The sequence below is a fragment of the Petaurus breviceps genome, unplaced genomic scaffold (genome assembly GCF_028583685.1).
Source record: "Petaurus breviceps papuanus isolate PSGF00001 unplaced genomic scaffold, PetGlider_PUasm1.0 90847, whole genome shotgun sequence".
NCBI lineage: Eukaryota > Metazoa > Chordata > Mammalia > Diprotodontia > Petauridae > Petaurus > Petaurus breviceps.
In genome coordinates this window covers 285,583-310,155 of record NW_027187360.1, presented here as the reverse complement: position 1 = coordinate 310,155, position 24,573 = coordinate 285,583, and the positions used below count along the sequence as shown (strand labels likewise).

General features: G+C 43.7%; 1 protein-coding gene across 1 annotated transcript in view; it reads left to right on the top strand.

Moving 5' to 3' along the window:
* The window catches only part of SLC13A3 (solute carrier family 13 member 3), an 86,222-nt gene extending 62,436 nt beyond the window's left edge, over window positions 1–23,786 (top strand). The window contains exons 9-13 of the mRNA XM_069072326.1: window positions 2,894–2,991; window positions 5,409–5,521; window positions 10,666–10,827; window positions 14,622–14,759; window positions 20,380–23,786. Coding sequence (XP_068928427.1) covers window positions 2,894–2,991; window positions 5,409–5,521; window positions 10,666–10,827; window positions 14,622–14,759; window positions 20,380–20,568 — 700 coding nt within the window. The 3' untranslated portion in view covers window positions 20,569–23,786. The remainder of the gene's footprint in view (window positions 1–2,893; window positions 2,992–5,408; window positions 5,522–10,665; window positions 10,828–14,621; window positions 14,760–20,379) is intronic.
* The last annotated feature ends 787 nt before the right edge of the window (window positions 23,787–24,573 follow it).

Genomic DNA, 24,573 nt, shown 5'->3' with positions numbered 1-24,573 from the left:
CCAAATCTTACATGCTAGGCCCCCCTTACCCCACATAACACTCTATGATTTTTTAGTGTCTCAAAGCTTGAGGCTGTACGGTTGCTATAGAATCCTTAGAAACTAAGAAGGATGCTGACTGGCACTCATTTGCATGTAATTAAGAAGAATGCTTTCATTCCTAAGTGGAAGAGACTGGCCTACTGAAATCCACCTGAAGGTTCAGAATGTCTCCTTCTCTTCCGGGCAATTCAGATATGTTTAACCCAAAGCCTTCTCTGAACTGGGTTCTTGAATATTCAGCCCTCTCTGACATTCACTGTAACATGGTGGGCAGTCCTATCAGCCAGGCCAAGGGAAGGCTGTACCTTGTCAACCATCTTTGGTTTTCCACCTGGGAAATAGGAAAAAAAAAGTTGGAGTAAATGTTTGTTATAGGCCCCAAGTGTTGGGGAACAGACCTGGCAATTGTTGCTTGTATCAGCCTATTGTTCATCTCTCAGGAATCTTTATACAAAGATGGACCTTGATCAGGGTCAAAAAGTCATAACTGCTATTGTAGGGTAATTCAAGGGACCTAGGAAGACAGACATCCCAGAATAAAAAAGAAAAAAATCTCTTGCCATTTCTAGCTTACCTTGGGACCTGAAATTCCCAGATGCCAGTCACATTGTTGGAGGCATATTAATGTGGTGGAAAACATACTAGACTTGAGTGAGGAAGACCTGGGTTTGAGTCCTGGGTCTGACACTAGCTATGTAACCCTGTAGAAAGCCTTTCCATGAGCCTCAGTTTCCTCATCTGTAAAATGGGGGTAATATTTTTACACTACCTACTTGTGAAACTTAGACACTCTAGAAATGTGAGTTGTAGTTGTTATTTTTATTGTAATCGTAATTAAACTGTGTTGTCATTATATCACTGAGATGTTACCTAGAGAGCATACATAGCACATTAGGTCCCTATGAGTACTAATTTTCAAATCAGCAGAGAGGTTTTATCCCTCTGCTCCCCAGCAGGGAGGACACAAGAGGCTCTGACCCTTTTCAGGCTTCTTTGTCAAAGGCTGACCCTGTATGCCGTTGCTTTGGTGGAGGGGGTGGATTTGGCTCAGATTATTATCATTCTTTGTCAATGGCTCTCATGAAAGAGGATGGTAGGATTCATCTAGTCCAACCCCCTCACTTAACAGATGAAGAAACAAAGGCCCAGAGAGTTATTAATTTCATTAGAGATTTTGAGCAGGGAGGGATCTCAGAGACATCTAGTCCAGGGATGGGGAACCTGTGGCCTTGAGATCACATGCGGCTTCTAGGTCCTCAGGTGTAGTCTTTTGACCAAGTCCAAGTTTTACAGTACAAATCCTTTTATTAAGGGGATTTGTTCTGGGAAGTTTAGATTCAATCAAAGGACTGCACTTGAGGACCTAGAGAGCCACATATGACCTCAAGGCTTCAGGTTCCTCAGCCCTGCTCTAGTCCAAACCCTTCATTTTACAGATAAGGAAACTGAGGCCCAGAGAGGTTGTCTGACTCACCCAGAGTTACACAGATAATAAGTAGCAGATCTGGGATTTAAACCCAGGCCCCATGACTCTAAATTCAGTGCTCTTTCCCCTGTGCTACGATATTTCTCCAGTGAAGGATTGAAATTCATCTTCTAGACTTCTGATTTCTCTTACCTCATATTCTCCATCCAAAAAACGTATAAAAATATTGGCATGATATGCCAAAGTATATGGAGACCTATCCCAACCCTGCATTGCCATTTGAAATAGCACAGTTCAGAATATTACAGGATAAAATTGTATTAAAATAAGGAGGAAAATGAGACCCTTGAAGAAGAAGCCATTAATCCCGAAGATATATGTAAACCACCAGAATCGATTAAGTCCTGAAGAGAAGAAGCCTTCTGGGAGATGTGCAGTGTTTGGGGGAGGAGAGAAGTGTGCTCCCTCCTCCTCCCCTTCTTGCCAGCCCTTAGCACAATACTGCTCATATAGTAATAACTTAAATTCTTTTTCATTCATTCATTGCTTGTCTCTCCTTTTCTCCCCCCTTTCCCCTCTTCCTCCTTCTCCCCCACTCTTCCCTCTCTCTGTCTGTCTCCGCCCCCCCTTCTCTCTCCCTCACTCCTCCCCCTTCCCCCCTCCCCTTCTCTCCAGTTTCTCACTCAAGGTGAATACTATTCTCTAAATTTCTCCACTCTCTTGCTGATCTCTAATCAAAAGCATGAGACAAGATTTTTAACTTGAAAGACCTTTAAAGATTATTCAATCTAATGTCTTCACTTCACAGATGAAGAAATTGAGGCCCAAAGGTTACATGATTTAACCAAGGTCACATAACTACTCATGTAGCTGGAATTTAAACTCAGGTCCCAGACTCCAAACCTCGTGCTCCCACCCCCACCCCTCATTCATCACAGTGCCTTTCCTAGATGGCAAAGGAAGGGGATGACACCTCCGGCTACCTAGCCCACCCGCACTCTCCAGCCCTTCCTGTCCTTCTCTGGTCCCCACAAGTTGGATACCAGTCCCATTCATTCCATGTATGCCTTCTAGCCGACATCACTGCTTCTCCTGGGATAGGGTGGGGAAGGAGGGGAAAGGGGCAAGGTCCCAGCACTTGGGGACGTTGGCCTCGGGGCTGTTTCAGGGGAGGTGGTCAAGTCAGTTCCCAGCCTTTCTGGGGGGTTTCTAAGGCCAGCAGGCTGTGTGCTCAGCAGCAGGAGGCATGTATCCCAGAGTGCAGCCCAGAACCAGTTTCTGACAATGGCCCCTGCGCCTTGTGAATGGTCAGGAATGCCAACTCTGCTTTTAGAAATCCTCATTTGCATAAATCTTTGCAGAATCCCTCCCTGCCCAGGCTTCCCCATGGTCCCTATGCCTTCTCCTCTTTTTCTTTTTTGGTAGATTTCTTTCTGATGCTGTCACTGGCATCTCTATCGTCACGGTGCTATTCTTCTTCCCATCCCAGAAGCCAGCTTTCAAGTGGTGGTTTGACTTGAAAGGTAAGCCATTCGAGGCTCTGGCCTCAATGGGGGCTGACTGACAGTTACATTTACAACAACTTTCATTCATACACAGCCCTCTCCTCCCCACTTTAAGGCTTATCTGAAGTATTTTCCTCATGTCAGCCCTGAGACTCTAGTGCAATTATCACACCCATTTTAAAGATGAAGAAACTGAGGCTGGCAGTGTCTAAGTCATTGCTTAAATCCAGATCTTTTAAATTGAAGTTCTTCAGAGGTCCAGGGCTCTTTCCATATCCTAGACTGCTTCCCCTGGCTAGCCATAGATCTAGGGAGTGGAGGGACTTTAGAGACTATCTACTTCAACTACCTCATCTTACAGAAGAGAAAAATGAGCCCCATGGAGTGGGGAAGGGAAAAGAAACTTGCCAAATGTCACAAGGCAGTAAGTAGCAGAGCAGGGATTTAAACCCAGACTCTTAAGACTCCAAAACACAGTGTTCTTTCTACCACATCAATGTAGTCTTTATTTTTGGGAGGGGGAGGCAAGGCAATTGGGGTTAAATGACTTGCCCAAGGTCACACTGCTAGTAAGTGTCAAGTGTTTGAGGGCAAATTTGAACTCAGGTCCTCCTGACTCCAGGGCTGGTGCTCTATTCACTATGCCATGTAGTTGCCCCCCCAGTGTAGGCTTTCTAGGAGCTTAGCTCACCTCCAGAGATAAAACATCCAAACTAATCTTGTGCTATATGTAACACACTTGTGCTGTCCTAGCAGGGGAGCAGTGAGGAAGGCAGGTGCAATCACAAGGAAACTTAGAACATAGCACAGGCTTTATTCAGGCCATAGCATAAAAATATTCATCCCTCTCTGTCACAACAAGACCAGAGAGAGTGACTGAGCTGGTGCTGACAGACAGATGCCAGGACCAAAGTACAAGACACATTGGTCAGATCAGGTCAGGTCAAGAACCCAGGAAGGTAGACAAAGGTTTAGGAGAAAGCAGGAAGAAGTTAACACATCCAGGGTCCAAGTGGGCAGTTACCCAGAAATAGGAGGTTTCCTCCCAGATCCAGCCTGGGGAGACCATGCCTATCCCTTCCTTACTTCTAGGGTCTGAGACTTGCTTGGTCCCATAACTAGTTAGCTATGCCATTCAAATGCACAAGTGGTGATGTCTCAGGACCAAATCTCCTACCTGTGGGATATGGTCAGTTTTGGTATTTTGAAGGTCACAAGTAGAAAGAATGCAGGACTCAAATCCTAGAGACCTGGGTTTGAGCATCACCTCTAGTACTTTCTAGTTGGGACAATTAGCAAGTCACCTCCCTCTCTGAGTCTCAGCTTTCTGTGAAAGGGGGCTAATAACCCACTGATTTTTTTTACCTCACAGGGTTGTAGGGAAGTGAGCATTGTAGTATTAGAGACCCCAGAGGTCTCTAGTCCAACCTATCCCTGACAGGAGTCCCCTCTCCAATATTCCAAGTGGTCAACCATCCTACTTGAAGGCTGCCAGTGATGGGGAACCCATCATCTCCCAAGACAGCCCCAAATTCTGCTTTAGGACAGCCAGTCAACCATGCCATAAACTCCGATTATGTGCCAAAATTTTTGCTAAGCACAGGGATACTTTCCCTGTCCTCAAGGGGTTCACATTAGAATGGAAACATATGTAAATGACACATAAATATGCAAATAATATGCAAAACACGAAAATAACTAGGCCCCAATAAAATGTATATAGAGTAGATTGGAGGTAATTTTAAACTTTTAAACTTTTTTTTTCCTTTTGGAGGGCAATTGGGGTTAAGAGACTTGCCCAAGTTCACACAGCTAGTTTTTGTGTTAAGTGTCTGAGGTCGAATTTGAACTCAGGTCCTCCTGACTCCAGGGCCAGTTGGGGATAATTTTAAAGAGGGAAAGCAGTTGAGGTAGAGGGCCCCAGGAAAGCCTCCTGCATGTGTGAACTGAGTCTTGAAAGAACCGGGGAAATTAAGAGACAAGGTGGGGAGGGTGAGCCTGCCAGGCATGAGGAACGACTTAGGAGATGAAGAGTCATCTGCAAGGGACAGCAAGCAGGCCAGTGCCATTGGAGGAGGGATGCAGAGGGCAGTAGAGGGGGATGAGTGTCATTACTGGAAGCTTCTCCATATGTTGAGTCACAATCTGCCTCCCTACCAATCCATCCCTTGCTCCTTTCCCCTTTGGAGTCAAACAGAATAAATCAAATCCTTCCACATGGCAGCCCTTTAAATATGATTGTTAACTAAGCATATTTAAACTTGGCAAATAGTGGTCCCGTCACTTTGGAAAAGAGTTATCCTAACATCCTGACATATTCATGGAAAGCCAACATTATCCGCTTGGTCCCTGACCCTACCCATGCATTGGGTTCCACCAAGCGTGAACTGCATTCTCACATTATGATTTCCTGGTGGGGGGGGTTCTCTGCCCAGCTCCCAACACAGAGATGGAGCCCCTGCTGTCTTGGAAGAAGGCCCAAGAGACGGTGCCTTGGAATATCATCCTCCTGCTGGGTGGTGGCTTTGCAATGGCCAAAGGCTGTGAGGTAATGTCCTCCTTCCAGTGTTTGAGAGACCCCAAATCAGCCCCTCACGCTGAGCCCTGGGCTCAGGGCAGACTGAGGAGAGGCAGCTCTCTTTTGTTTGGTGCCAGCTGCGGGAAGCTCTAGGCACAGGGATAACGGGAAAATCTTTGATACTGGTTTGGATTTCCCACTGCTTCCCTAAGGCGCATTGTTAAGCCAGGAGTCCTCAGCTGGCTTTCAGAAGCTCCTTGGCTAAAGCCTCAGAATTGGTGGGGGGTGGGGTTCTGGCTTCTGAGGAGGGAAGGGGTGATTTTTGGTTAAATAGAGCCCTGGACGAATAACGTACACACTCAATTGGGTATCTTAACCTACAGGAAAGTAGGGGAAAGGGGACAAGAGGGGGGATGATAGAAGGGAGGGCAGATTGGGGGAGAGGGTGGTTAGAAGCAAACACTTTTGAAAAGGGACAGGGTCAAAGGAGAAAATGGAATAAATGGGAGGCAGGATTGGATGGAGGGAAATATAGCGAGTCTTTCATAATATGGCTACTATGGAAATGTTTTACATAACTACACATGTATAACCTATATTGAATTCAAAGTTTTAAAAACAAATGTTAAAAACTGTTTTTACCTGCAATTGGGAAATAAGATATACAGGCACTGAGGCAGAGAAATCCATCTTGCCCTACAAGAAAGTAAGGGGGGATGGGGGATATAAGAGAGGGTAGATTGGGGGAAGGGGTATTCAGTATGCTTACCATCTTGGGATGGGGGATAGGGGAGAGACAGGGAGAAAATTTGTAACTTAGAATCTGGTGGAAATGAATGTGGAAAACTAAAAATAAATAAATTAATTAAAAAATAAAAAGACACAGGGAAAAAAAGAGCCCTGGTTTTGGGCATCAGGAGTCCTTGAGTTTGGGACTTGGTGCTGCCACTTAAAAACCTTGTGACTTTGGCAGAGTGATTTCCTTCTTCATAATCTGTTTCCTCACTGAAAAATGGAAGAGGGGATGGGACAGCATCACCTCCAAAGTCCCAGCTACTCTGCCTTCTATTTCCTAAGACCTCTTCCAATTTTAGCATTCTATGTTCTATGTTCTAAGATCTTTTCTGACATTCTGTTATGAGAAGTCTGCAGTAGCCAGCTGTGATCAGGAAAGGGTAGAGTCTGAAGCATTGAGTTCAAGTCATTTACATGCTTTGTGGAAATCAACCTCTCTAGGGCATAGTTTTTTCTTCTGGAAGACAGGGCTAGTTACACCTGCCTGACCTCTGACCCAGAGTTGTCATTAGGATCAAATGACATAATGGATGTGAACCGCTTTTGTAAACTGTAAAGCCCCCTATATACAGACCACTTTTCTTGGACACTTTACAGTTTATACAGCACCTTCCTTACAATAGTTTTGCAAATGTCTCCATTTTGTAGATGAAGAGACTGAGACCCAGAGGGAAGAAGTGACTTACCCATGGTCACCAAGGAACGAATAAGCATTTTTAGTTGGTTATTCTCTGCCATGAAAAGTGCTAAGCTCTTGATAGATAAACCCAAAAGCAAGACAGTCCCCGTCCTCAGAGGGCTTACATTTTAACAGCATGAATACGAGGGGATGGTAGTCAGAAAAGGCTGTTGTGGTGGGCGGAGTCACAGAGAGGGTGAGGTGACTGGCAAGCCTCTTCTAGAAGCAACAGGAGCCTGGTTTTGATTTTTGTTCCCAGAGCAAGAAATGGAAAGATGATTAGGATGAAGCATTGTGTGTGTGTGTGTGTGTGTTTGTATATGTGTGTCTCTGTGTCTGTGTGTGTATGTCCGTGTGTGTGTGTGTGTGTGTGTGCTGGGGTTGGCTAGGTAGAGTGTGCTTTCACCAGTCAGGACATCATGGCCCCAGGACTGAGGGGCTTGGCTCCTCCAGGGCATGGTCTCAGAGACCCAGTTTGTTGGATGCAGGAGACAAGGGCAGGAAGAAGGACAGAGGGAAGCATGGTTGCCTGTCTGGGGCTGGCTAGATATCGTGGGCTCTCACCAGTGATGACACTGTGCAGCCTCAGAAGTACATCTGAGCAGAAGGGACCCACAGCTTAAGTGGGCACTTCCACGCTCCCCAGGCTGGGGGGAGGTGTGGGCAGCTCAGCCCAGCTCAGCTATGGTGGGATTGACCCTGCCTGCCTAGTAAATAACTTGGCAACCAGCCTAGGAGGCAGGCAAGCCACAGGAAGCCTGATTTCAGCAAGTGATTGTGCTTGGTGAAGCTTGGCCCAGTAGGAGGACCTGTGCGCTTGTCCCCATTCTTCCTCTGCTGGCCGAGGACCAGCCTCTCCAGGAGACCAAGATCCAAATCTGCTCACTTCCCAGTGCATCCCTGAATCTCTCTAATTCCCTCTCCTCTCCTTCCCCTGCCATCCCCAGCTCCTGGGAGAGGAGAATGGAGAGCCAATGTGAAGCAGGGCAAAGGGTACCAGAATCTTGTGCTTGAGGTCTGTCTCTGCCACTCATGAGCTGTGTGGCCTCAGGCAAGTCATTTCACTTTCTGGTGTGTAAAATGAAGGATGGAAATCTAGATCTGGAGCAGGTGATCTCTACAGGTCCTGCCATTTCTGAAGCCCAGGCCAAGGACCATACCTCTGCTTCATATTCCTCAGAAAACCCCGCTCCCAGTTTCAGAGAAAATAAAAAGTGATGGGAAGACAGTTCCTTTGGTCTCCCTTAGAGAAGCAGCGTGTGCTAAAAGGGAAAAGACCCCAGAGGCAGAGTCAGAAGACCCGAATCCAAGTCCCAATTCTGATGCCTGGTGGCCATGTGGTCCTGGGCAAATCTCTGAATAATTTCTTCATCTGTAAATGAGGGGGTTGGAGACCTGAACTTAAAAATGGAAGACCTGAGTTCACATGCCAGCTCTGCCCTTACTTTCTTTATAATGCTGAGCAAGACCGACTTTTTTTTTTTGAGGGGGGAGGGCTGGGCAGTTGGAGTTAAGTGACTTGCCCAAGGTCACACAGCTAGTAAGTGTTAAATGTCCGAGGCTGGATTTGAACCCAGGTCCTCCTGAGTCAGGTGCTCTATTTGCTGCACCATCTAGGCACCCCCCCGACATTTGACTTTTCTAAGCCTCAGTTTCCTTATTTGCCAAATGAGGATAGCAATATTTGCACTGGCATCCCAGAAAGGTTATGGTGAGGAAAGTTCTCTATGTACTTTAAACTGTGACAGAAATGTAAATCATCATTCCAATCAAATCAACATTTGTTAAGGGCCAGGCAAAGGAGATCCTAAGGTTAGATCAGGGGTGGGGAATCTGCAGCCTCAAGTGTGGCCTTGAGGCTGCAGGTTCCCTGCCCTTGGGTTAGATAAAACTTGGTCTTTGCCTTCACAGATCTCCCAGCCTAGTGGAGGAATAAGACAGAAACATCGCATGCTAAGAATGTTAGAGAGGTGGAAAAGAGGAAGAGAGGCCTGGATGTGATTGTTATCATTGGTATGAGGAGCCCCCTCCTCTCTGTCACTTAAAGGCCTAGCAGAACTATCATTCAGAGCCCCAGAGCTGCAAAACCCATGTTCTCAGGGGTGCCACACATGGTTTCCAGCCATAATCCCATCTATTCCCTATGTGTGGAAATTGAGGCCTAGTGAGAGGTGGTGGTGGTGACCTGGCTTATTCCCAGGGAAATCAGCACATGGGATTGTGCACAGAGGGGGTGCACTGGGAAAGAAACCCTCCTGTCACAGGGTCCAGCTGCAGGGAAGATCTTTGGACTGATTCCCTCTCACCCCCTCCTCCTGCCATCCCACCAGGAATCGAAAGCCTTGGTCATTAACATTCTGCTTTGGAACTTCTGCTATTTGGTTAATTGGATACCACGTGGGTCCCTCCTGGGCCAGAGCCAGTGGCTGACAGAGGGGGAGCAGAGGCCACATTCCTCATCCACCTCTCCCTGGGATCTGGAGGGGGTACAGGGTGGGGAGAGAAGGCTTGTTCTCTAGCCTTTCACTGACTATTTCCTTACTAACTCTCAGTCAGACAATGAATGAGTCATGGGAAGAGCACCGAGCCCTTAGGCGCAGGAGGCAATGGGCTCATAGGATTTTAGAGAAATCTGAAAGGGTCTACAGAATCACAGGACCATGGAAGGACGATGCTGGAGGGGACCTTAGAGGGAGTTTAGTCAGACCCTCACATTTTACAAACAAGGAAATGGAGGCCCAGAGAAATCAGGTGGCTTGTGCAAAGTCACAAAAGATCAAGAGAGGTGCTTTTTGTAAAGTACTTAGCACAGTGCTTGGCACGTAGTAGGCATTTAACAAATGGCTGGTCTTCCTCCCCCTTCCCCCACCCTTACCACCAAAGAAATTAATGGTGGAGCTGGGATGTGAACCTGCGTCTTCCAGTTCTAAGCATAGGTCTCTAGCCCCTTTCATTTTACAGATGAGGAAATTGAGGCCCAGAGAGAGAAAGACATCCTCAAAGTCACACAGCTAGCTAGCAGCAAAGCCAAGATTTCCCATGCTTTCTGCCAATCCATATTGTCATTCAATCCTCTTATCCTAAGTCCTGTGGAAAGCCACAGGGAGTTGATACATTAAAGGGCAAGTGGGTCTTGCCTTGTTAACACATGGAAAAATCAGGATTCAAACCCACGTCTTCCAGTTCCAAAACATTCTTCTTAGGTTTGATACCTGGTTACAGCAGTCACAATTGTGTGACTTGAGGCAGATAATTCCCAACTCTGAGTCTTTAGTTTCTTTACCTATCAAATAAGGATAATGCTATCTGTCAAAACAACTTGGGGAAAGGGTGCCTCTATGTGAAAAATACACAGCACTCTACAAATAATAGACAGGGGTAGGGACTAGATGTGTGATTTCATTGATATAGGGAAGTCCAAGATGGGGAAACTCCCTCCGTCGATGCAGGTGAGCACCTTCTTTGCTACTTAGAGACTTAGTGATTTGCTCAGAGCACTAAGAGATTGTGACTTTCCCAGGGTCACACAGTCACTCTACGTCAGAGTGGACTTGAATCCTGGTATTGCTGGCAACAAAGCCAGCTCTCTACATTATACAAATGCAAAAAATTACCATATTGATCAATAACCAAATCAATCCATACAAGAGGTGTTTTTGGAGGGGTGAGTGGTAAGGTCCTCTCTTCCCTTCCATGGCAGGAGTCAGGGCTGTCAGCATGGATTGGTGGGCGACTGCATCCCTTGGAGAGTGTGCCACCTGCAATTGCAGTCCTGCTTATCTCTGTGGTGATCGCCTTCTTCACTGAGTTTGCCAGCAACACAGCCACCATCATCATCTTCCTCCCTGTCCTTGCTGAACTGGTAAGTGCCCCAAGAAGAGGTCTAAGTTGTCATCCTCTGCCCCAGTGCATGCTTCAGGCACACAGTCAATGAGGTAGGAGGGTCTCTCTTTAAGGAAGGCTGGCCTACTTCTCCAGAAAAGATATTGTGAGAATCCAAGGCCACCCTTACCCATGTGCAGATCCCAGAGGTTTGTTTATAATGATCTGTTCTAAGAAGTCCCCTCCCACCAAAATGTTTTTCCTACCCTTGATGGGCAGCTAGGTGATATAGTGGATAGATTGTCAGGGCTGGATTTAGGAAGGCTCATCTTCCTAAGTTCAAATCCAGCCTCAGACACTTACTAGCTGTGTGACCCTGGACAAGTTACTTAACCCTGTTTGCCTTAGTTTCCTCATCTATAAAATGAACTGGAGAAAGAAATGGTAAACCACTCTAGTATCTTTGTCAAGAAAAGAGTTGGACACGAGTGAAAAGTGATTGAACAGCAACACTCTTGATGAGTTGATCATCAGACATGTTCCTTTAGGTTGAGTACTGGGTCCTCATTAAAAAAAAATTAGTAATGTCTTTGTTTTTACATCACTTTCACCTCTGCATTTATCCCTCCTCTCCCCTACACAGTAAGTTAGTCTTTGAAAAGAAAAATTTTAAAGGGGAAAAGAAATAATTCTTCCAAACTAACCAACAATAGAATCTGACTGGATATACAGTTTTCCACATACATAGTCTACCCCTACAAAGAAAGAAAATGCTTTTTTCACCCTTTTTTATGGTCAAGCTCAAACACTCTAATTTTTTTGGTCTTTTTGGAGGGGGGAAGGTAGGGAAATTAGGGCTAAGTGACTTGCCCAAGGTCACACAGAGAGTAAGTGTTAAGAATCTGAGGCCCAATTTGAACTCAGGTCCTCCTGACTCCAGGGCTGGTATTCTATGCATTGAGCCACCTAGCTACCCCAAACACCCTAATTATTAAATGATTAAAAATATTATTTAAAATCATATTTACATAATAATATATATAACAGAACATGTTAAATGATGTTAAACATTACATAACTATTTAGTATGTAATTGTTGTTGTTGTGTTTGCCCTTTGTTTTTGAAGAAGACCACAGCATCAGGGAATGATAACGTGACTTGCAGTTGACTTTGGTTTGAGGGAGGGAGGGCTGTGCAAGGCCACCAGCCTTGTTTTCTCCTTCAGAGCCATCTGGGTCCAGTGACCAGATATTCATCAGGATGACTGGAGACTCAGGATGCAATGTGGTTATATTACATAATTATATAATAGATCACAACAATTTATTAATGTATAAGTATATATTGTTATTAAATAAGAATTGTAATTTATTGAAATATTTAAAATTCTTTCTGGGTTTTCTTTTCAAGCATTCACACAGCTACTAAGTACTAGAATCAGAATTCAAATCCAGGCCCTTTGACTCCAAATCCAGTATTCTCTCCATACCATGTCAGAAAGGAGGTGGAGGGAGAGGAATGATGGTTATTTGTGGTGTCAGTCTTGGGTTTTTTTTTTGTTTGTTTTGTTTTGGGATATTTTTTTCCTTTCATAACTTGGCTCCAACTTGTTCCTAATGTTAGGATCAAGGTAAAACACAATTCACTGGAGGCCAGAGAGACTAATAGCCGAGAATAACATAAGAGAACAGAAATTGCAGGGAACTTGAATTTGGTAGACCTGAATTATTAGAATTAGAATACCAGCCCCATTCACTGCTAACCAGCTTGGGCAAGTCAGTCCTCATCTCTAAGTTTCATTTCTTCCTCTGTTATATAGGGGTGTGAGTTTTCAAAAGAAGAAACACAAATTAGGGTGGCTAGGTGGTGCAGTGAGTAGAGCGCCAGCCCCAGAGTCAGGAGGACCCGAGTTCGGATCCCGGGTCTCAGACACTTAACACATCCACACCCACACACAAACTAGCTGTGTGACCTTGGGCAAGTCACTTAACCCCAATTGCCCTCCAAAAAAGCAAAAAAAAAAAAAAAAAGAAGAAACACAAATTGTTCATAACTACTCCCCAAAATGCTCAGTTTCACTAATAACCAATGGGATACAAATTATAGGTTGTGTACTATCTCATGCATCAAATCAGTCCCTCAAAAGCAAGTAAGGGAGAAGAAAGTATACTCATACTTTGCTGGTAGGATTGCAAACTTGAAGAATATTTCAAGAGAGTAATCTGGTAGTACACAGTAAAAGTTACAAAAATAATCCTTCCATTCTTGGGATTATAATCAGAATGTGTTATCAAAAACAACAAAAAAAGAGCATCTATTCAAAGATTTTTTTGGCAGCATTGTGCATATATAAAAGCAAAAAAGCCAACTATAAACAATCTAAATGTCTAAAAATAGAGGAATAGTTAAAGAAATTATGGTACATTGGTGAAAACGATACTATAATACAAGACCAACAAGAATGAGGAATGCAAAAAATTTAGAAAAACTTTATGAAATAATGCAAACTAATAAGAAGCAGAATCAGCAAATGAAATTCATATTATCAACAACCAAATAAGAGGAAAAGTCAGTAAGAATGAATGAACATTATGTGAAGAAATGGACTATAAAATATTATTTAGTAAAAAATAAAATAAAAAGGAGGGGGGAAGATTAAAATGCCCATACCTTTTTGACCCAGAGATTCCACTGCTAGGAATATAGCCTGAGCAGGTTGAATGACAAAAAGGTCCCATAATCACTAGAATATTTATAGCAAAAAAAAAACTGGAAACAAAGTAGGGACTCATCAAGTGAGGAATGAGTGAGCAAGTTGTGGTAGACTAATATAATGGAACAATGCAATGCTATAAGAAATGATGAACAGGGTAATGGCAGGGCATGGGAAAACTTAAATGAACTGATGCAAAATAAATGGATCAGAACCAGGAAAAGAGTATGCACAATCACTACAACAATGGAAATGGAAACAACAGAAAACCACAAAACTGAATGCTGTGAGATTAGAATGACCAGACTTGGCCCCAGAGAAGAGATATGAGAAGACTTTGTCCAGTATCTTTTCTTTGAAGACCCTGGGGGACTGTGGGTGAGGAACACTACAGATAATGTCAGACTTTCTGGGGTGTGTTGGCTAATTTTAAACTTTTTAGAAAAAATCTTTTTCATTTTTTGTCATAAGGCATGACTCTCTAGAAGGAGGAGGGGGAAGAATACACTGGAAATTTTGCAGATGTAGAAACACAAGACATCAGCAGATGTGGTGGCTCATTCCTGTAATCCTTTATACTGGGGCAGGCCCACTACCAGTGGATTGATTGAGTGCAGGAGTTCTGAGCTGCACTGGCTCAAGTCAATTTGCTAAGTCTGACACTAAATATGGTGAGCCCTCTGAAGCAGAGTTCTATCAGACTGCCTAAGGAAGGGCAAACCAGGCTCATCTGGAAAGACAGCAATGGGTTCAAGCCTGTGAGTGGCTGCTGGTACTTCTAGCTAGAGTGAAATAGGGAGACTCAGTCTCAAAAACAAAAACAAAAGCAAAAAAAAATTTTTTTAAAAGAATGAATTGACAGAGAAAGAATCCTGATGAAAACTCAGGAATGGCTGAAAAGTGATAATACTATATATGTTGAAATTAATTTAAATGCAGTTACTAAAAGTTTAGTTGACTGTATAGATGCTCAATTTTAAGGTTTTTAGAAAATATTTAATTTAAAAAAGTAGAATATCATCAAATGAGAAGTTTGTACTGGCTGATCTCAAAGGTCTCTTGCAGCTCTGACATTCTCTTTCATGTGTATTTTCTCCCTCCCTCTCTCTGCCTGGGTCAGGCCATTCGCCTTCGAGTCCACCCCCTGTATCTGATGATTCCAGGCACAGTTGGCTGCTCCTATGCTTTCATGCTTCCAGTGTCAACACCCCCCAACTCCATTGCCTTTGCTTCTGGACACCTGCTGGTCAAAGACATGGTAACTTCCTAAGAGGCAATTGTGAACTTCAGCAAGGAGGGAGGGGCGGATTGCTTAGGAGAGGCTATAAAGTCAATGCCACTTTGGTGATCTCCAGGGTTAGAGCCCATAAAACTAAATGGCAGATTGGTGACCCTGTGGAAGTGAGTTAGAAGGAAGCCTGACCCGAGAGTCAGGATATGTGGGTTCAAATCCCAGCTCTATGGCTCAGTATTACCTGTAAGACCTTGGACAAGCACTTTCTTCTTTCTGGGACTCAGTTTCACCATCTGTAAAATGAAGAGTTATGCTAGATTAGGGTTCTTAACCTGGGGTCCATAGACTCCCAAGGGGCAAGTGAATAGATTTCAAGGAATCTGTGAACTTGGACCTTTTAATAATTTGATCACTGCATTTCCAGTAATTGATTTTCTTTGAATTTTATATAAATAATTTTCTGCATTTAAGAACTTTCTTCCAAGAAGAATACCATAGATTTTACCAATCTACCCAATGAGTCCATGCCACAATAAAGCTTGAGAACTCCTGGTGTAACTAGACAGTTTTTAAATTGCTCTGATGTTCTATGTCCTAAGGTCCTGACAGTCTATACCTCTAGCATATCCCTGACTTCTGGAACAGAGAAAACATGATTATTTAAGGCTTGATGTACTGGAATTTTTGGTGTGGTGTAATGGAAAGAGCACTGGGTATGGAATCAGAGGATGTGAGCCCAAATCCAAGCTTTACTACTTACTACCTGGACAAGAAGCCTAACCTCTCTGGGTCTCAGTTTCCTCATCTGTAAAATGGAATTGGACCAATAATGCCCCCTGAGGTCTTTCTTACTCTGAATCTATCATTCTTCTCTCTTTCTACCTACTTCTCTCTTTCTACTCTGAATCTATCATTCTTCTCTCTTTCACTTAACTTCTGTCTGTCTCAGTTTCCTTCTCTACATGATAATAATATCAATAATAATAATAATAATAATAGCACCTACCTGCCAGGGTTGTAAGGATGAAGTGAGATGCTATTTGTAAAATGCTCTGCAAACCTTAGAACACTATAACAATGCTAGCTATTATTATTGGTGACCATTTGGAGGCCATAGGTTTGTTTCAATATTCCCCTAAGTCTAAGAATGTTGAAGGCAGATTTTCTTTGAAACCCACATCATGTATAATGTAAAGCCAAATATGCATGGTTCATTCTTACCTGTGGCCCTATGTTGTTACCCTCTGTGCAAGAAAATGATAAATAATTATACAGAGGGTCCTCAAATGGTGGATGAGAAAGAAAGTGTGTCTATAAAAGCGTGGGGAGCTGGACTACAGGGTCTTTAAGGTCCCTCCCAGAGACACAGATGACGAAAGGGAGAAAAGAGAAAAAACCTCTATTGGAACATCACATACCGCTGTCTGTTGTTTCCAGGCCTGACTGGCGAGAGTGGCAGCTTATTTAAGTGCTAATTAGAGTCAGGTCAGGGCCAGGAGCCTGGGGAACACTCATTAGTGCCTTTCCCACTCTCTCCAAGGAGGCCTCTGTGCTCCATCTCTCCTCCCTGAATCTGGGCTGCAAGTTTTGGGAATGGCCTTTCCTCTGGCAAGCACCTTGGTTCTCTGTACTGACAACCTCCACCTAGATCACCCTAGGAGCAGACAGGCCCCAGGCTTCCTGAATGACTTGGCTCTCAGATATGGCCACCCTCAGGATTTAGAGCTGGAAGGACCTTACACCGATTAAAATTCAGAGTTTCTGAGTGACTTTTAGAACACAGAATGTTACAGTTAAGAAGAGTTCTTAGGGGTCATGCCATTCAAAGCCTCTAATTAGTAGATGTAATTGAGGGAAATTGAGATCAAAGGAAGGAAGTGACTTTCTCAAAGTCACAAAGGTAGTTAAGTAGCCAAGCTAGGATTTGAATCCAGCTCTTCGGATTCCAGATCTCATGCTCTTTCCACCACCTTGGTCTATACTGCTAGTATCTAATGATCAGGGCTCTTTGGAAATAAAGAATTATGACTAGAGATACCCATAGAAAGGATACCAATTAGATTGTAAGCTCCTTGAGGGCAGGGACTGCCTTTTTATTGATTGTATTCCCAGCAGTTGCTACAATGCCTGGCACTTAGTAAGTGCTTTGGATTGGAGGAGAGAAGGAACTTTGCTTTTTGAATAAGTTGTCTGGAGGTTCTAAGTCTCATAAAAGAAAAGTCATTCCACTATTTCGTCCTTACTGAAACCATTTGTTCAGTGCTGTGTGAGTTCTGAAGTATTATAAGACACCTACCCTCAAGGGATTTAGAGTCTAATTGGGAAGATAAATTGTACACACAAATGCTGGTTTGGGAGTCAGGAGGCCTAAGTTCTATTTCCAGCTCAGCTGCTATTCTACTGCGTGACCTTGGAGAAGTCATTGCTACTCTGTTTGCTCATCTATAGAATGAGAGGTGATCAGGGCTTCTTAACTTGGGAGCTATGGACCCACAAGTGGTCAATGGATAGATTTGGGGGGGGGAGTCTGAATTTAGTTTAAAAAAAGTTTTGATATCTGTATTCTAATATAATTGGGGTTTTTTGGGTAATCTTTTGTATTTTACTTTACACATTTAAAAAAAACTATTATTTTCTGAAAAGGGGTCCATAGGCTCCACCAGACAGCAAAAGGGGTCCATATCACAAAAAGGAATCCCTTTAGTCTCTAAGAATTCTAACTCTGACACAATCAGAGAGTAATTAAGTAATGAATTAAATGGTGATGATGGTAAAGGCAGTAGGAATTCAGAGGAGGGCAGAGGTCAGTACGGGCAGCAAAGTCAGGAAAGAGGAATGGGAAGGTTTTAAGCAGCTACCAAGGTTGAGACCTGCAGCACATCTACCCTCATTCCCTATGTCTGTCTTCCCTGACTGATATATGAAAGATTTGACTGACAGCTAACTAACCCACAAAGAGGAAACTGAGGCCCAGAGAGAGGAAGTAACTTTCTCAGATTCACAAAGACTCAATAAATAGTTAAAGTAGGATTTGAACCCAGGGGCAGCTAGGTAGCAAAGTGGATAAAGGGCCAGGCCTGGAGTCAGGAAGATTAATTTTCCTGAGTTGGAATATGGTCTCAGATACTCAATAACTGGGTTGCCTGGGCAAGTCACTTAACCATGTTTGCCTCAGTTTCCACATCTATAAAATGAGCTGGAGAAGGAAATGGCAAACCATTCTAATATCTCTGCCAAGAAAACGCCAAATGGGGTCACAAAGTGTTGGACATGACTGAAACAGCTAAACAACCACAACTTCTGACCCCAATCTTGTGCTTTTCTCACTACACTGGGCTATGTTGCCAGCATCTAAAGATCTGGGGTCAAGCTTATTTAGGAGAATAAGCTTTAAGTCAAAATGTTTACATTGGAAATATGTTTAACATGATTGCACATGTATAACCTATATCAGATTGCTTGTTGTCTTGGGGAGGAGGAAGGGGAAAGAGGGAGAAAAATTTGGACCTCAAAATCTTATAAAAATGAATGTTGGAAACTATCTTCACATGTAATTAAAAAAACAAAATACTGTCAAGTGGAGAAAAATGTTTACATTGGAAGAAGAGGAGGAGACCAAGTAGGCTGAGAGGCTCAGCGATCTTTCCCCATGCATACAAAGGGGAGTGTACCGTAAGGTATGGGGGTTCCAGCTCTAAGTCCTGAGATCTTTATTGTCTTCTGAGGCCCTTGATGTATTTTCTGCTTAGCCCAGTAATGTTTAACTTGGGTAAAACCCACAACTGGTCTTGTTTCTATCATACTTTAAAAATAGTTTACAAAGTGCCTTTCCTGGGATAGCCCATTGAGGTTCCCATAGAACAGACAAGAAAACTGAGGTTCATAGAAATGAAGGTACTTGTCCAAGACTACACAAGTAACACACACTAGAGTTGTCCCTCAAACTCGGATTTTCTGACTCCTGCTCCAATATTCCTTACCCTCTGCTGGGCTGCCACTCCAAAGATTGAGGGACACTCCCACCTGACCTTACACTCAATTTCCTCAGCCATGGGTTCATCACCTCTTGGGCCTGAGCCCAAGAGCAGAGCATCCTGTCTCACAAGACATCTCTGGCCCCCGCACTACTTCCATCTTGGGTACCTCTGTTTCAACCAGGGCCGAGTTCACATCTACACTGGGGATGAATGGAGTGAATACCTTTGTCCTCCTCCCAGCATTCAGAATGTGGAGAGCAAAGTTTGATTGCAAATACAGTTTGTCAGCTTGGAGATTCAGCCCCATGAGAGACACTGTTGCATCATGGAAACAACCTGGACTGGGGGTCAAGGGACTTGGGTTCTAGATCCTGCTATTTATAAGCTGAGTGACCTTATCACTTCCTCTCTGAACCTCAGTTTTTCAATCTGGAAAATGAGAAATCTAAGCTTGATCATCTCTATGATCCCTTCCCCCAACCAACTTCTATGTTCTGAAGTCTCTCCCAACCCTGCAAGCCTGCATTCTAAGGCCCTTCCAAGCCCTGCTAGTCTATGTTCTAAGGCCCCTTCCTGCCCTGCTAGTCTGTGTTCTAAAGTTCCCCCCTTCACTCAGGTTCTACATTCTATGCTCCCTGTTTCATTCTAGGTGATATTCCATTTGTATTAGAAATACATTCATTTCATGCATTTAGCAAACAGCATAACTAAGAACCTGCTCTATGTAGGGGCCTGTTTTAGGTGCTCAGAAGGAACAAAGATAAGGATAAGGAAGAAGCATCAGGCACCCACTATCTTCCAGGCACTGTGCTAGGCATTTCTACCAACATTGTTTCATTTGATCTTTACAACCCTGGAAGATATGTGCTATTATTATCCCCATTTTACAGGTTAAAAAACTAAGGTTAAATGTCTTGCCTGGGGACACACAGCTAGTGTTTGAGGTTAACCTAAACTGCTATTTTCCTTATTTCAGGCCCAGTGATCTATCCACTGTGCCACCCGGTTGCCTTCAAATAAAATAAATAAGTCTTGGTTCTTGTCCTCAATAGGGTAATGCCCCTAAATGGGTCTGAGAAGGTTATTAAGGTTCTTGGGCTCTTTCCTATAAAAAGTCACAATTCCCTTTATGTAAGTGTGAACAGCACTTACCTTTACATTTCTTTCCTTATATTCATTCCCCTTAACCTGAAATCTGTGACCTTGTTTTTTTTAATGTTTTGATAAATATATTTTCAACACAAGTAGTTTCCTCCATCATCTTATGTATTTTATTTTCTGTACTTAAAAACATTCTTCTGAGAAATGGTCCATGGGCATGATCAGATTGACCGCCAAAGGAGTCTATGACAAACAATGTTAGGAACCCCTGTCTTACAGCCTCACTGTTGAGGAGCAAGGTCAGGGGCTATTGAATCCCTTTGACTGATGAGAAAACTGAGTGCTAAAAAATGGAAATGAAGTAGTCATCAGGTTAATGGAGAAGCAGGACTTTGCTTCGGATTTCCTAGGTTTGAGCCTTGACCTGAACACTAGCTGACTGTGGTAACTGTCTCTGGGTTTGTCCCAGTGTCCATTGCATCTCTCTGCCAACCCTTTGACTTTCTCTGAACTCAATCCAGAGCTGTTGGTGAAACTTTTGATCTTCTGCGTTTCTTGTATTTCAGGTACGGACAGGTCTCCTGATGAACCTTGCAGGTGTTTTGCTGCTTAACTTGGCCATGAATACGTGGGCCCAGAGCGTTTTCCAACTGGGTACCTTCCCAGCTTGGGCAGAGGACCACTCAAGCAACGTCACAGCAGCGCTGCTCCTTGACAAGTACAACACCACTCTTCAGCCCCTCCTCAATGTCTGAGCCCCTCCCAGTGGGGTTGCTCAAAGGACTCTCTCAGGATGGGGCCCTTCCCATCCCAGCCAGGCCCTCCCAGAGGACATCCCCCACACCTGGTGCCCATCTCCAATAGTCAGCCAAGCGATTTTGTTTCTGATTAAAAAAAACTACCAGGTGAAGGAGACCTTGGCGACTCCTGCAGAGGATACGTTCCTCCTCTACAGAGCACCACCCTCCACTCCAGCCCCCAACTCCCACATTACAGGACACAGCAACACCTTGAACCAGATATTCCAGGGAGCTACATCCTTTATGCCCAAGGTCTCCCATTTATTCAGTTGGGCCTTGTTTCTGTAGGCCTCAGCAGCTGCTGAAGGACTTGGGTTCCAAAAAGTTGTCTTTTTCTGCCCCTCAAAGGTTTACAAAGTGTTTTCTTTACAAGTGTTATTATGCCTATTTTACAGATGAGGAAACTGAGACCTTGAAATGGGAAGCTACTTGCCCATGGTCACAGTAAGTGTTAGAGGCAGGATTTGTACCCAGGTCTCCTGACTCCACATTCTGCCTTCTGTCCACTACACCAGGTTGCCTTTCCAATGAGGCCCACAGCCTCCTACAAATTTAGGTTAAGATCATTAAAGGTCAGTCAGTAGCTCTCCTGCTATGGCCACCTCCTCTGCTCCTTGCAGGGGGGCACTGAAGGAGGATGGAACATAAACTATAACAGACTTGAAAATATTATCTGATGGATAAGAATTTACATTTCGTTTATAGTCTCATTAGGTTATTTCAGTTCCTACAATGGTTTTTAGAATTATCCTTTTTATATCATAGTGCCACCAAATTTCAGAAAACCTTTTTTTTTGGAGCCAAATTAAATTCTAAGCACAAGTACACATGTGTGTATACACATGTACAACACACACACACACCAAGTAGGCTTTTGCAGAATGCCCCATATTCAATTTGCAGAATACCCCATGATCCATCGAAATCATAGATTTCAGTGGCCACCTAGTTTCATTCCCTCCTTTTACAGATCAGGAAATGGAGGCGCTTCAAACAGACCAGGGTTATAAGGGAATGGGGGGAATAGTTCAAATGAAGTATGGTGATTTGAACATCAAGGCCATAGAGTCTCTTGTGCAGAATCACACAGATGGAAGGGACCTTGGAGACTTCTAATACAACTTTCTCTGAGCAAGAATCCCTTCTTCAGCATCTCACCAAGGGATATCTGGCCATTGCTTGGAACTCACCAATGACAGGGAACCCCTACTTCCCAAGGCAGCCTTTTTCCACTTTGGGACAGCTCCAGTTATTGAAAAGTTTTCCCTAACACAAAGCCAAAATCTGCTCGACTTCTACCAAGTGCCCCTAGCTTTGCCCTTCGGAGCGAAAGTGAATGAGTCTCACTTCTCTTTCCAAATAACAGACTTTCAAATACTTCAAGGTGATAATCGTGCCCTGTCCCCTAAGTTTTCCTTTCAGGCTCTGCACCGTGTCTCTCTGGTTAGTGCTCCTGTGGCACAGTCTCTAATTTCCAGAGCTTTTAAAGAGGATTACCAACCAATTTAGAAGACCCACCCAGAGGACTTGTCCCTCAAGCAAGAGATAATCTGAGGATTTGGTGACTAATTCCAAATCCAAACTGGGCATTTTAGAAGGGGCTGCCCTGCTATCTCTAAGATCCCCCTGAGCAGAAAGGGTTAAACCCTTAACTGGAGGACCAATCTGGTTCATTCCAATTTTCAGAACTTCAAGTCCTGAGTCAGAATTGTGACTTGGACACCCCCATCTCTCCCAGGGAATCACATCTCATTTGTTTTGCAAAGCACTGTGATACTGGAAGATTTCTGGAACATATAATAAGGAAGGCAGCAGAAAACACACCTGCAGTGGGCTTCTCACACCAAGAGCATCCAGGAGCAAAGTGTGAAAGAGACACAATACGGCTTGGAATTCTCGGGCTGAGCCAGTGACTTTCTCTTTCCCCCTCACTCATGCACATTGACTTCCCCCTGGAATGTTTATGGAAAGGAGAGATGAGATCTAACCCTTCTGGTCCATACCTTCCCCCCTCCTAACCTACTTTATTCAATGGGATGAATCTTACTGGACATTAGCCCACACTATCCCAAGCAATGTTATTTAAATTTATGAGAGGAAAAAAATTGCTGATCTATCACAAAGTCTCATCTGGTTGATTTTTTTTTTGTACTTTCAATGAAAGGACTTACAGGCACCAGTGATTTCCACTTAGTCTTTATGTCCATTTATAAATAATTCTTTCTTTTTCACTTAGAAAAATAGAGTCAGAGACTGTCAGAGATGAAAGTGACCTTAGAACAGAGAATGTCAGACCTGAAAGTAATGACAGAATTGGTTTTTAAATTTTTATGTCACAGGCCTTAGAACATAGAATGTCAGCTGGAAGGGACTTTCCATCACAGAACAATAGAATTGGAAGGGCTCTTAGAATAGTGAATATCAGAGCAGGAAGAGAGCTTTCCAGAAATTCCATCTAGTCCAACCCTCCAAGCTCCCTATGGAAGAAGAATCTGAGAGCCACAGTGACTTACCCATGACACTCCAGTTAGTAAATGGCAGTCTTGGTTTTAACCTTAGTTTCCTGAAGCCTGGGGCTCTGTGTTGAATACCTTGAACTTTGTGTATGTTGGAAAAGACCAAGCTTTCAGGTAATGAGATCAGTGAAGAACTCGGATGGCCTTGGCTTTATGCAGGCTGGTGGCTGGAGGAAATAACTGCAAGTTTTTATTTCTATGTGTTTATTTCTATTTTGCTTTAATATAAGTATGCCTGTGGGGGGTGCCTACCTTCCTCCTCAATTCACCCCACCTACTTGTTTACTAGTATCAGAAACTGCAATAATTTTGGACAAGGCCTTCCATCCTACAGTTAGAAAAACCTGGGACTAAACAACTTAGTTATACTTGGGATAAATGACTGATATCACAACCTTTCCAGGGGAAGGGAGAGGGCAAGGGAGGGCTAGGAGTCCTGCAATGGCACCAATAAACACTCAGTCTACCTTTAATTGCAGTTGCTGTTAATAAGGCAATTCCCTTGGAGTCTTCTTATGTGTGAAAGGGTGGGAGCATATCAAGAATCTACCTGAGCCCATTTCTAGAGCCTGTGTGCAGGCATCTTGAGATGTCTTGATTTTCAGAACATTCTTGATCATAAAACCTATACAATAAAAGACCTTAATTGAAACCTTATACTGCTGTGGTTGGATCTAAGTGAATAAACATAAAACAGTCCCCATTTCCATAGCATTTTATGGCTTACAAAATAACCTCACCCTCAGTAACCTGAAATGGGAAAAAGAAAACCACTGGCTCAGGTAGGTAGAAGATCCTCATTTTATAGACAAGGAAACAGGTCAAGAAAGACAAAGTGACTTTTCCAAGGTCACATAGCTAGTAAGTGGCACAGATTCATAGATTTACCTTAGAGGTTAAGTCCAGTCATCCCTGCTCTGCTACCCCTGACATATAATCATCCAGCCTCTCCTTGAACATTTCCAGTGACAGGAAACTCACTACCTACACAGGCGACCTATTCCCTGGTTGGCCATTCTACTCATTAGCAAGTTCTTCACCATGATGAGCTGAATTTCATCATTGCTCCAGCTTTGTCCTTTGAGGCTAAGCAGAATAAGTCTAAGCCCCCCCTTTTTTTGTCTTTTTGGAGCAGGGAAGGCAGGGCAATTGGGGTTAAGTGACTTGCCCAAGGTCACACAGCTAGTGAGTGCTAAGTGTCTGAGGTCAAATTTGAACTCAGGTCCTTCTGACTCCAGGGCAGGTGCTCTATTCACTGTGCCACCTAGCTGCTCCTAAGCCCTCTTTCACAGGAATTATTTTCAGGTACTATTAGTATTCCAGGTACTAGAAGACACCCATTGTGTTGTTTCCCTTCTCCTCACCCCAACTCTTCTTTTTTCCAGGCAAAACATCCCTGGTTCCTTCAGCCAAGACTCATATAACACACACACACACACACACA